This window comes from Rhinolophus hipposideros (assembly GCF_964194185.1).
Source record: "Rhinolophus hipposideros genome assembly, chromosome: 13".
Taxonomy (NCBI): Eukaryota; Metazoa; Chordata; class Mammalia; order Chiroptera; family Rhinolophidae; genus Rhinolophus; species Rhinolophus hipposideros.
Genome location: NC_138059.1, coordinates 28,157,991 through 28,172,269, shown reverse-complemented (window position 1 = coordinate 28,172,269; position 14,279 = coordinate 28,157,991). Strand labels below are relative to the sequence as shown.

The 14,279-nt window shown below is 37.2% G+C and overlaps 1 protein-coding gene across 50 annotated transcripts in view; it reads left to right on the top strand.

The window, feature by feature from the left end:
- The window catches only part of RIMS2 (regulating synaptic membrane exocytosis 2), a 593,954-nt gene extending 580,181 nt beyond the window's left edge, over nucleotides 1-13,773 (top strand). For all 50 annotated transcript variants that reach the window (XM_081070132.1, XM_081070114.1, XM_081070124.1 and 47 more), the window contains 5 exons: nucleotides 4,030-4,171; nucleotides 8,127-8,239; nucleotides 8,881-8,982; nucleotides 10,359-10,498; nucleotides 10,912-13,773. In XM_081070132.1, the coding sequence (XP_080926258.1) occupies nucleotides 4,030-4,171; nucleotides 8,127-8,239; nucleotides 8,881-8,982; nucleotides 10,359-10,498; nucleotides 10,912-11,130 (716 nt within the window). In that variant the 3' untranslated portion in view covers nucleotides 11,131-13,773. The remainder of the gene's footprint in view (nucleotides 1-4,029; nucleotides 4,172-8,126; nucleotides 8,240-8,880; nucleotides 8,983-10,358; nucleotides 10,499-10,911) is intronic.
- Nucleotides 13,774-14,279: the final 506 nt, after the last annotated feature.

Below are 14,279 nucleotides of genomic sequence, written 5' to 3'. Positions count from 1 at the left end.
GCACCCTTGTGTGTATGTTAGGCCCACTCAGATAATCTCCATATCTGATTAGTCAACTGATTAGTAACCTTAATTACATCTGCAAAATCCCTTTTGCCATGTAAGTAATGTAATTATGGTGGCCATCTTAGAATTCTGCCTACTCTACTTATCTTATATAGACATTGAGTATTCTATCGATTCAGTTTTTAGGTGGACTAACATGACAGAGCGTTTGGAACACTAAATGTGAATCACCATAATGAATTATATTTAGGTTAAATTACTTTTGTGGATGTGATGCAAAGGATTTGTGGTACTGAAAATACATTTATTTGTTAAATAAGTCTATAAATATATCAAATAGATGTACATTTAAAAGACATATCTTAAAGAGCTCTTATAAATGTTCAGCATATTGTTCTAGAATTCTTTGATTCCGCAGGTGACGATGAGTAGCATTATCTCCTCAATGTATGCTGTTAATCGCAGTCTTGGTCATACATTAGTGACACAAATTCATAGACTTTAGAGCTAAAAGAGATCAGACATCCTCTGTCACCCTCCCCTCTCCCCTGTCTTTTTCATAAATGAGGAGCCGGAGACTCAGAGAGGGAATATGACTCTGATGAGACCACAGAGCCAGCTTGTTAGTGGTAGAGATTGGCCTAGAATACATGTTTACTGATTCCCTCTCTGGTAGTAATAGAAATAACAATACCATTAATTGAAGATTTTCTATATGCCAGGCACTCTCCTAAGCACTTTAAAGATATTATTTTCCTTAATCCTCACAAAAATTCTATGAGGTAAACATTGTTATCATCACTGCCACTTCACAGTTTGAGAAAACTGAGTCACAGAGCGGGTAAGTAACTTAATCAGTATCACCCAGCGTGTACATGGTAGAGTGGGAATTCAAGGAGAAACAGTCTAACAGCAGGCAGGACCTGACATCAGCATTGTGTTCTGCTCTCCCACCTCCCACCCCCAGCAGCTTCTAATGGTCTTTCATGTCAGTTATACAGTTAGCTTAGGATCCTCCCATATAGACAGTTGCACAAGCTACCCCTTGGTTATATTCTGACAACAGATCCGTGAATAACAGAATTTGGAATCTGGGAACTGCACACGCTCTGGTTCTGTCATTTTTCTATGTGGCTTCAAGGAATTGCATAACCTCCTGGGGCCCTTGGGTGGATATCTGTAAAATGGGATTTTTAGAGTTGTTCTGAAAAGGACCCATGTCAACAACAATCTGTAAACAAAAGGATTACATGCTCATTATAGTATTTATTTGACAAATGGTGGCCGGTTCTTATCCTAGAATAGCAGATTTTCACATCACTTTCGCTGTGGTAGAATCAGACATTAAATGAAAAACACTAGATCTTTGACATTGCAATGGCTGTATCATGAGACCTTTAGGAATCATTGCCTTTGAAAGTCCTTTATTTCCTGAACATATCCTCATTGCACATTTTCAAACTTCACAGAAGTTGTATGTCTCACTTGATGGTGATTTTTAACACACGTGTTCCTCACAGGAAGTGAACAGCAAAGTTACAAGCAGAGGCCAGGACTTAGCCCTTGGCCTGGCTCCCTCACTCTAGCCTAGCACCTTCCATGATTCCAGTTCACACCTGGACAAATTTTATTGCTTCTGATGTGACCATTTGGGGATCACTCTCAAATGAAATCATAAATATTAAATTTATGAATACCAAGGTCTACTCTTCATCCCCATCCTTTTTTTAAAAACAATTCGTCCTCTTTGTTTTATGAATTTTTGCTATACTATTTGAAATTGCAGGCAATATAACATCTTAGGTCTAAATACTGCCGCATGCATTTTGTAATGGTAAGGACATTTGTTATAACACATGCCATTATCTACCGAGGAAAACTAACTGTTTTATTATCCCATCTAATATTCAATCTATATTCAAAGTTTCCCTACTTGTCCCAGAATTACTTTTAGAGTGTTTCGCTTTTAGGGTTTCTTGAAAACAGTCAAGGTACACTCATAGCATTTAATGATTACATCTCTGATATTTTTAAATCTGGAACAATTCACTTATCTTGTTTGTTTGTTTTCATGATAGTAACTATTTTAAGAAACTATGCCAATTCTCTTGAACAAAATCCCATATTCTGTGTTTGTGAGATTTGTGTATGTGTGTGTCATTTATCTTGTTACTCTATCTTCCCTTTTTGAAAACTAGAAGTTGATTCCAAAGATCTGATGAGAGACAAGTTGTATATTTTTGTCCAGAACAACTGCATAGGTAATACTGTGTATTTTATATCAGGAGGCACATATGACTTCCTTGCTGTTAGTGCTGCTAAGTTTGACTACTTGATTAAGATGGTGATAGCCAGGTCCTCTGGTGTTAAAGTATGTTTTCCTTTAATAAGTAGAACTGAGCTGTGGAATGATATTTGGGCTCATATGACTATCCTTTCATCCAATGGTGTTAGCACCCATTAATGTGGCTTATTTGATTCATTTATTCCATTGGAGGTTGCAAATTGAGAATTTTAAATTTTTATCATTCCTTTTATGTTTACCAACTAACATTCCTCTGTAAAAAAGAGCTTTCCCTCATCAATGGGGGCTGCTTTATATCATCTTAAGTTCATATCAGTACAACATGTTTATTATCAATTATCTAAAATATCAGCCTTAAATTATGGAACTGTGTTGTAGATCAGTCATAACTTTTATTTCATACATACTTATTAAAGCATTTTGATGTACATTAAAGTTGGAAGTGGAGAATAGATGAAATTTAAAGCAGTGTTTAAAAATGGTGAGCAAATATTCTAAGAGGTTTGGTGAAAGGGATTTCAACAAGTCACTGGCGATATCAGCAAATATGTATTGATCTAAAATGAAATGATTAACACCAGGCACTAAAAGAGCTTACCAAATCCCAAAAAGCTAATAATATGCATGGTCACTGTGGATAAATATCTAGACCTGACAAGAACTAAATTAATACAGATTATTTGGACTGTCACCCTGTAGCTCCAGCTTCAGTCGTCTCTCAACCCCACACTCTGACGTGACCCTTTATAACTTGGTCTCAGTTTCTTGTCTGACCCACCCCCACTCCTCCGTAGGTTTTGGTTATTGGCACCGACTCTCCCCTGCACATGGTCATCCCTATTGTCATACCTTTGCCCGTGCCCTTTCCTTGGCAAAAGCTCTCTCTTCTGCCTCTTCTTGGGTTCCATGCTACTCATTTTGCAAGTTCAGCTCAAATTCCACTCCCTCTATGAAGCTCCTCCATCCCTGACCTCTCCAGATAGCATTTCTTACCTCTGTCACATCTGTGGTACTTGACTCAGTTTCCCGTTTGGTCTTCTAATGGGCTTCTATCAGTAAACCTGTCTCCAAGCTGCTGAAGATCCCTGAGGGCATAGCTATGCATGACCAAAACTTGCAAAGCTTTTTTCACTGGCCCGGCTAGGTTTTTGTAACCCCTTTGAAGAGTTCTCTGAAAGTTACCCACAGATGTGAAACTATTATCCAACAGGGCCATCTCCTTCGTATAGCTTTTTTTGCCTTCTAATATCAATCACCCTACAAAACCAGGTTTTTGTGTGAAAGTTACAGTTAGAATTGAAGATTACTCACCACCTGTTCTTTGGAAATAATGTGAAGGCTTAGTTCTTTTACAATGACAAAAAGAAAGGAAAAAGAAAAAGACAGGTATAAGTTAATCTTGCACTCAAATATTATAATGAAAACAAAGCTTATTTTATTTGCCTGAAGTTGAATCCTTTTGTTCTTTTGTTACCAGTTTGAACACTGTTTTAAATGCAAATAAAACAATGGTATTTGTGCTGCTTGAAGATTTTCAGAAAATTTTCATCCCACTCAACAAGGCATTGTCTGAAATACGTTTTCTTTCTGTCTCCTTAATAAAAGCGCTTTGGATGTATGCAGTTCTTTTCATCTGAGGACCTCAAAGCGTTGGCTGATACTTTTGTCACCAGATGGTGATGACAAAGCTATCACCCTTTTGTTTTCTGTCTGTGCAGAAGCAGGAGGTAAAAAGCTACGGAGCACTGTCCAAAGAAGTACAGAAACAGGCCTGGCTGTGGAAATGAGGAACTGGATGACTCGACAGGCAAGCCGAGAGTCTACAGATGGCAGCATGAACAGCTATAGCTCAGAAGGAAAGTGAGTGAGATGGCTATAAAGTGCGTCTCTTCCATGCTTTCCCTGACCATCTTCTCTATCTCACTCTCTCTGCTTTCACAAAAATAAACACACACTTTTAATTTTAATTTTCACGGGCTGATTTGCTGTGAAGAGAATTTTTGCTCACCTGACACTGAGAAATTTGACATTTCTGGCTTTTTATATCAAGGGAAATAGTTTGGAGGATAAAATGTTTTGCTTTCATGACAAGATGCTAAAATGTGACTTACCCAATACATGCAAATAAAAGTTTGCCCTAATTTGAAATAACACATAAAAGCACAAAAATGATTAGCACTCATGCCATGCCACATGAACAATGCTAATTTTTAAAATCTTTTCTCTAGGAATTATTACTAAAAAGTATAGAATATTGATACATACTTAATTCCATGCAGTCACAAACAATTCAGACAAATGTTAATAGCCAAAAAGAAATGTCAGAGACTTGGTGAGCCTTTCCTATATGTAGTTGACATGTAGCTTCCCCCTGAATCAACTGTACCTGAGATATTTTTCAAACATTTATAAAGATCCTGCAGCCTTGTTACCAACAAATAAACAGTAATTAGCAACTGCAGATCGTAGATGGGTGAGTAAACGACAATAACAAAAGAAAGTGGGGTTTGCTGACCTCAATCTGTCATCTCCATGGAAGCGTCTGATGTTTAGACAACATATATGTACCCAGTTAACAGATGGCAGGCCATAGGAGCTGCTGGCAAAGTATTGATATGCCCTAAGGATCATTTGTCTAACACAATTATATATCTAGATATGTCTAGATACACACACACACACACACACACACACACACACACACACACACACACACGGTGCCAAAAAATATATACACATTTTAAGAAAGGAAAACTATTAAAATTATAATATTCAATATATACCGATAAGAAAAGATGAATACAAGTCACGTTTGACTTCTGCAATTCCAAGAGCTGCTCAAAGTGGTTACCATCAGCGTTCAGACACTTCTGACTACGGCGAACTACTGCTTGAGCAACGTTGACCAAAGTGTCCACATTTGTATACATTTTTTTGGCACCCCTGGTATATACATACGTACGTACATACATACATACATACATACATGCATATATATATGAGATGTATATGGTTTCTGTACATTTATAAATAAGGTTATGTGGGATAATTATGGTAACATTAAAATGTTTGGATTAACTGTATATTTGGGAATTAAGATTGGGGGAAGAAACAGATTTGATGTTGATGAAGGATGTCTTAAAAGAGATGGAGAATCAAGTAAACTGTAAGTGTTCACTGAGTACTCATCATTGCAAATCATTATGTTATACTGTTGAGTATATCAAAATGTTTAAACTACGGCCCCTGCACTCCAGATGTTCTTAATCTTATTGGAGAAATGGGATGAATACTCCTAAATTCAATCAACAAATAGGACACTAGAACTTCTAGTGCTGTAGACACTGTGCTGTGGGTTGGGGATACAAGCCAAACAAGGGAGCCAAAATCGGTTAGGAGCATGGGCTTTAGAATCATATAGGCTTAAGTTCTCATCTGGTTTTTTGATACTGTAGAAACTTGGGCAAGATTCTAGGCTTCATTTTAATTAATTGATTGAATTTAATAATTATTCATTAAGGGCTTACAGTATTCCAGGCATAGTTCTAGGTGCTACAGATGTATCAGTGAATAAAATATATTTTTTTAAAAAAACCTACCTTCACCAAACTTACAGTCTAATAGACAAGATAGCCATTAAATAAGAAAAATTAGTAAAATATATAGTACATTAGGTGGCATAAGTGTTAAGGTGAAAAATAAAGAAAGGGAGAGAGATGATAGAGAATATGGGTAGGGCTTTATGTAGGGCAGACAGGGAAAAGGACACATTTGAGTCAAGATCTGAAGAAAATTAGTGAGCGTATGGATATGGGAGGGAGAACATTCCAGGCTGAAGCAGTGCTGAGGCCCTGAGGCAGGAACTTAGCTGGTGTCCACACTATGGAGTAAGAGCAAGAGGAGTAACAGACTGGGAAGTAAGATGTGAGGAGCAGTGCTGGACAATTTATGTCGTCTTTACACATCAGTGTAAGGACTTTGCTTTGACTCTGAGAGGGATGAAAAACCAATGGAGGATTTTGAGCAGAGACCTGACATCTGACTTTAACAGATCATTCTGATTGTTGGCGTGGAGAACAAGGGTGGCAATGGAAGATCAATCAGAAGGCTGTTGCAGTAATACGGAAGATAGAAAATGATGGCTTGGATCAGAATGGTAGCATTAGTGAGGTCAAATTCTGTATGGATTTTGACAGTAGAGCCGATAAGATTTATAGAAGCATTTGATGTGACTAATGAAAGAGGGTATATTAGTTTGCTAAGGCTGCCTTAACAAAATACCACAGAATGGGGTGGTTTAAACAACAGAAATGTATTTTCTCATAGTTCTGGGGGCTAGAGGTCGAAGATCAAGGCGTCAGCAGGTTTGGTTTCTCCTGAGGCTTCTGTTCTTTGTTTGCAAATGGCCTCCTTCTCACTGTATCCTCACATGGTCTTTCCTCTGTGCATGCATACCTGGTGTCTCTGCCTCTTCTTAGAAGGACACCAGTCATATAAGAGTAAGGCCCCACCCTTATGACCTCATTTAACCTTAACTACTTCTTTAAAGACTCTGTCTCCGAAGAGTCATACTGAGGGTTAAGGCTTCAACATATGAATGGGGGTGGGGGGCACAATTCAGTCCATAACAAGGATGAAAGACGACTCCAAGATGGAGCCATTGAAAGAATGAAGTTACCATCGAAGATGGGGATCCTCTGAAGGAAACAGAGTTTGGTTTTTTGTTTGTTTGGAGGTTAGGAGTCAGTTTCGGACAAGTTATATTTCAGTTGCCTATTAGACATGGAAGCAGATATGTTAATAAAGCAGTTAGAATACCTCCCAAGGGAGAGGTCCGAGCCAGAGATGTCAATCTAGGGTAATATCAGCATAGATTGTGTTTTATACCATCAGACTGGATGAGATTACCAAAGGAATTGGGACATATAGAAAAGATAAGAGGTCAAAGGGTCAAGCCCCTAATATTTAGTGGCAGAACTAGCAAAGGAGACTGAGGTAGAGTGGCCAAACAGGAAAACCAGAAGAGTAGAGAGTCTGGGAAACCAATGAAGAAAGTGTTTCAGGGAAGAACAGGGGATCCATTGTGTCAAGTGATGTTAATATGTTATACATTAACATCATTGATGATGTTAAGTAGTATTACTTAATTCAGAGTATCCCTGTGGCTATTAGGTAACATTGATTAGAGAAATTTTAGTGGCGTGGAGAAAAATAAAGCAAGGAAAAACTGATTAGAGTCTCAAGAGAGAATGAGAGGAAAGAAATTGAAGAGAGCACATAGAGACAACTCAAGGAGTTTCAGGAGAGAAATAAGGTAGTAGCTGGAGAGAGAAGTGGGGTTAGGGAAGGAATTTTTTTTTTTAAGGTGGAAGAAATAACAGTATGTTGTGTGCTGATGGTGGTGATCGAAAAGTTTCTTCATGTATAGAAAGGGTTAAATAATAGAATCTGTCTCATAGTGCAGCTAAGATGATTAAGTATGATACTGCTGGTCATGGAGTAAGTGTTCAGTGTGTACTGAGTGCGGTATGTGTGATAGAAATCATAGTCCATGCCCTCCAGACAAGGAAAAGAAAGAGGCATAACAGAAGCCTGCAGTACAGCATGACAAGTGCTTCTGGAGACATACATGGGCTGCTAGAGAACAAGGAGGGAGAGCCATGGGAGGTGGCATGGGGTGTTGGGATCCAATTAATACAAGTGGCAAAACAGTGTCACCTACTGCTCCTGCCACAGGGAGGGGCTACAAGGAAACCTGAGCTGCCTGAACGTAAACGGGATAAGGGTTTAATCCCATGTGTTATTTTGCTTTTAGTCTGATTTTCCCTGGTGTCCGCTTGGCCTCTGATAGCCAGTTCAGCGATTTTCTGGATGGACTTGGCCCTGCCCAGCTAGTGGGGCGCCAGACTCTGGCTACACCTGCAATGGGTAAGAATTTCTGTCACGTGATTTCCATGTTCCTCTTTTAGATTATTGAAAATCACATTCTCTAATTTTACAGACTTTTTAACAGTACTGTTCAGCAGGAATGAGTATCTTAGATCTTAAAAATTAAAATATCTTCAACTTAATTTTTTCCATTTAATTTATATGCTTTTAAAAGTGAGATATCATTGAAGAAGTTGTTTTTGGGGGGGGAGTGAAATTGTAGATGCATAAATATTAACTTAAATAACTAAAAATATTGTAAACATAGTAATACCATTACTGACTGAGCATGTAACTAATGTCATTATTCTAATTTCTGTTTTTAGTACCATATTAAATTTTATTCATTTAAAAATTTTAAAAATATTTCTGGTTAAAAATTGATTGTATTTTTGATAATATTTCCTTTTTGCAATTTCTTAGAAACAAGTGTGAATTTACTATACCATTTTGTATTTAATAAAATTTACTTTAAAAAAGTGAGATATCATTAATAAGATTTTAAATATATAGGGATTTAAAAATTTAGGAATTAAATGGGAAATAATGAAATGACATTAAAACAAGTTCTTTGGCACCCGCATTTTTCTCACTACATATGTGTATTATATCCTGTGTGTCTCTTCCTCATGTACCATTAGGTGACATTCAGGTAGGAATGATGGACAAAAAGGGACAGTTGGAGGTGGAAATCATTCGGGCTCGTGGCCTTGTTGTAAAACCAGGTTCCAAGACACTGCCAGGTAAAAACAAGAGATTCTTCTATTATTGTTCATAATCTACACTTTTCAATTCAGAGACTTTGTTTTTGATTAGCTGCTGAAAACTTTAGTTTTAGATAATCAAGGATACCAACAAATGAGTCAGTTATCTGTAATAGTTTGTGTATTTATCCTGAGTAAGCATCAGTGAGGGTCGTCTGGTGGGGATAATATAAGTTGTTAAAAGAAGTACATACTCATATGTAGTTGTAACCACTGCAAAATAAAAACCACCATACTTAGATAATTCATTTTGTACAACATGTACATAAAAAGGTGTTTTTCTCACTAGCTGGTATTTTATGTTATCCTTCAGTTTACCTGGAGCTTCAAAATTCTCCTCGGAAATTCTTAGAGTTCTAGAATTAGAATAAGAATAACATACAGACCCCAAAGTAGCATAAGCCTGTGTATGCAGGACATTCTCATTATAAGACTTTTACTTCCTGTTGTGTATAAAGAAAAAGAGACAGCATTGTACATTTTTATTGTGATGTCACATTTTGTGTCCTGAAGGTACGTAGTAAGGTGCTTGTTTCATAGAAAGTGCCACAGACCCCAGGCGCATTGTGCAGAGATGTATAGGTCATCAGATCTGCTGCATAGAACAATTACTGAGGATTCTGAAACTTGGTTTCTTACTTTAGCACCTCCACTGACTGGATATAATTTTGAATCTCTTAACTTTCCTATCCTTGCAGAAAATCTAAATTATAATATATCTGACCTATTGTACAACCTTACAGTGGTGATTAAGGCAAGTGTGTTTATAAGGTTTTAGAGCTAATCCACCCATTCCGCTATATAGAATATCATAATTTCTACATGCATGAAAATGCATACATGAAGAGTCTATCAGATAAATTTCAAGCCATGGAATTCATAATTAGTTGCCTCCTCCCAGCTAATTTGAACATACTATATCCAACCGCACCCTTGTACACACCACCATCGATACATAAACCCTTTTGAGTGATAAGTGATTTGTGGGGATGAGTGTGTAAAACAATATGATTTCAAGCGTGTTTAATTAGATTTAAGGATTAACAAAAGAAAAGACTGAGTCTGAGTGAGACATCTCTGTTAGGGACTAGAAGCATTTTACTTTCTTTAAGGCAATGTTCAGATCTATATAACCCGATGATGGCAAAATAGTAATCAACTCAGAGGCTGTGTCAACATTGCCTAAAACTACCTGAATGGTGGATAGTTATCTATTGTCTATCCGGTGATGTGGACGTAATGTGGAAAGGCCAGTGACTTTGGATTGCTAGCTTTTTCAGCCTAAGCTGAAGCAGATGCAGATCTCACCCATGAGAGCTCACCACTTAACTCTCCTCTGTGTTTTCTTTCCCAAGCACCGTATGTAAAGGTGTATCTATTAGATAATGGAGTCTGCATAGCCAAAAAGAAAACAAAAGTAGCAAGAAAAACGCTGGAACCCCTTTACCAGCAGCTATTATCTTTCGAAGAAAGTCCACAAGGAAAGGTTTTACAGGTATTTCCTGAATTGTTTATCTCTTACCTAAGAAAGTATTTTCATGGAGTCAAACTTTGTACCCAGCATCTTTTCTCATCGCATTCTTTTCTATTCCTCGCAGCGAAAATTCTTGGGAAACTTCAAAACAGGGGCCAGTGCTATGAAGCGATAGACACTGTTGTTTCCTTTCAAGTGACTTGCCACCCCCCATCACACTTAAACTCGAGTCCCCTGGACCACTTATGGTCCTCACACTCCATGCAGTTTTCCTGATACACCTTTGGAGTCTAGTTGTTAAAGACAACTATCATAGAATTAGATACCACCAACTTGATGTCTGATGTCAGCACATTAACTGAATGTGTTTTAGTTTACAAGTTTTCATGCACCTGTTTATACTGACATTACTCTCCTTTTTATTTTGCCAACAGATCATTGTCTGGGGAGATTATGGCCGCATGGATCACAAATCTTTTATGGGAGTGGCCCAGATACTTTTAGATGAACTGGAGCTATCCAATATGGTGATTGGATGGTTCAAACTTTTCCCCCCTTCATCTCTAGTAGATCCAACCTTGGCCCCTCTGACAAGAAGAGCTTCCCAATCATCTCTGGAAAGTTCCACCGGACCTTCTTACTCTCGTTCATAGCAGCTGTCAAACTGCTGTCATAGCAACCAGCGTTACAAAAAAAAAAAAATCACAGGTCGCAAACCCTGGTAACACTGCATGCTTAATGTTGTGTCTTCTGAGCCTGTTTCTAGGGATACAAAGCGATCCTGTGTTCTCAGAGGAAGTTGCACACATTGTGCCCTAAAGAAGGCCCTCAGGTGAAAGAGCAGAACTACAAAGAATTATCAGGTTTGGAGTTCAATTAATACTCAAGTTTTGGTCCAATCTGAAGCCATGGATTAATCTCAAAGAATCAGTCAGTTTCATGCAACAAAAGCCCTTTTCAGTGGCACCTTTATATTTTTATTGTTTTTTCTTCATTTCTCTGACCCCAAAGCCCTGTTATGCCACAGAAATGGAGCTATACAGCCATTAAGCCATGTTACAAGTCAAGGAGTGAAGTCCTAGGAAGCATCAGGTGAAAAGCAGGAGACCAAAGAAGTGGTCCAGGACAAAAAGTCAGCCCTCCTCTGGACAGTGACCGGAGCAGCCAGTACGACGTGAACAGTGGCAGACTGCAGAGCTCCAGCAGGCATGTGATTCCCTAATGCTGAGATGTGTGGGACTCTGAAAAACAAAATTCTGTGGCTACACTGTACTGAATGAAATTCAAGAAACTTTTTTTGCATGGACACAGATTAGCTGAATACTTAAATTATTTTCTTGGGGCTGCAACTTGCAAAAAATAAAAATAAAAATCAGCCATTTTCAACAATTTATATTATTTTTAAAAATAAATTTCACTAGTGCATGGTTTTAAAAGGGGGAGAGAATGCAGGGTGATACAAAGACACACCATGTTTATTCTTTAAACTAATCATAGTCTGTGTTTTGGCAGACATTACAAATGAAAATACTTTTTAGAAGATACTTAAAATTCTCTTTATGTGACAAATAAGTATATATTCAATTTATTTCCATGTTAAATATACAAATCTAATGAAGTTCAATATGTGCAAATTGTTCACATCTTTCTTCCTCTATCTCACTTTTCCTCTTCTCCCTCTTTTAATCTTTTATTTTCTTTCACTCTACCATAGTGAACATTATACTAAAAAATTACAAGTTTTTGACCTGTTACTCTCTAATACCCCATGTTTGATTCAGAGCTGTAGATGCTTCTGAATCTATGAATTTCTCAAGGAAAAAAAAACTATTTAAGATCTTTCTTTATTTCAAGCATGTTGAAAAGGATTTTGCAACATGGCTTGGGAGTGCATTAAAGTAAGTCAGCATGTATTTGATGAAGATATTTGAACTTTTGCAGTTTATTGTATAGTGCATGGTAATTTTATTTTCACCTTGAAAGTTCAGTTTACAAGAAAATTCTAAAATCATGTGGCCATTATAATGTCTAATAAATTTGTTTTTAGCACCAGCATTATTCATACAGGGGTTAAAGTATTATTTCTAGAATGTTTTAGGTTTTGTTTTTTAATTAATTAAAGCAATTTCTTTAGCTAGTTTCCGTATACAATGTGAAACACTGCTAAAACTTTGGAGCCCTGAAACACAGGGGCTGTTTATTAATTCATTTTTCTGTAGTAAAATTCAATTTTTCACAAATTATATTTCTAAAGAAATATGGTAAACATGAATTTGCAACAAATAATTTTAAAGCTCTAATTTTTAGGTGACTCAAAGAAAGTCAATCTACCTATTAATAGTTATTTGATGCCATCACCAAAAGTCTACACGTAAATCCCCAAAAATTAAACCCCTGCTTTTGGTTTTACAGATAGTTGTTACCATTGGGTGGTGCTGCAAGGTCAAATTTCTCTTAAGTTCCCCTATTTAGAAGAAAAGTCACTGGTTAATGTAATAAACCACCCATACTTTCTGCTTTTTTATGTATAGTTTGATAACACAGTCTATAGTTTGATTTTAATTTCTTGTAATAACTTGAAATCCACATACGTAACCATTTCTTTAAGGCCATGCACAAAAATTGCTTTCTTTTTTTTTTCCTTTTTAAATTCACTGATGACCATTAAAAACTATCATGCTTGATATGGTGCAAAAGTTAAAATGAGTATCACTAAAAATGCCTTCTCTTTATGTGGTGCAATATGAACTATACTGAGACTGTGTCTTGACATTCTGAGATCTAGGATGGACCCGGGTAAAGTTTTTCAAAGAATGAATAAAACTTTATTGAAATAACTTAGACACGTGTGTACCAGCAAACAATTGATTTAATAGACCTAGAGTGTCTATATTCTCCCTTAGGATAAACGTTTACCATTTTCCTGATACTAAGATGCAGTCACATAATCTTTTGTGCATATTCCTATATAAATTATTTCTAATTTTAATAAGAAGGACATGACTGTATGGAATATTTGTACATACCTGTCATTATGCAGTATTTATTTAAAAGTTGGTGTACTTTTTTTTAATTTTCACCTATCTGCACCTCAACTTGTGGTTTAGTCATGTAAATAGCACTATTCCAGTGACCATTGCTGCCCTGTACATAGTATGTTTTAAAAGTAAAAGGAATTCCAGTTGGGGAAAAAAATGGGGGGGGGCAGATTAGTCCTGTAATGAACACCAACTAATGTAAATCAAATTCATTCTGGTGATGGTATTTAACACTTTAAATAAAACATTTTCTTTACAGACGTTGTATGCACGGCTTTCTCTGACTTCTCTTCTCCCCACACTTTCCCAACCCCACTGCAGCTCATTCCTGAAGTCGCCTCTTTTAAAGACAGAGATAATCTTTTCTGCCTCTCCATGCCAGAAGCAAACTGCTGGTCTTAGCAAATTGCCCTCAGTAGGGCATTTTTTTAATGTGCCAAAGGATTTCTGCTCACATCATTAAAAGTTGCTGCTTTTTAAAAAGGTTATTCCGGATGGAGTTGCTTTCTGATCCAATGACTCAGCAGCTAGCAGATTTCATGAGTGAAATGGGTGAGATCTGAGTCAGTACAGCTGCAGAGTCATAGACTTTTACACAGGCCCTGCCATTCCCTGTGTGAAGGTGACGAGGGTAACAGTCGGTTTTCTACTATGTCTTTCCATTGACATGTCAGTTCAACTTTATTGGGGTTGGAGGGTGTGTTTTAAGTTGAGGAGATGTGTGGTAACCTGTCCAGAGACTGGCTCTGGCTTTTATCGTGTGG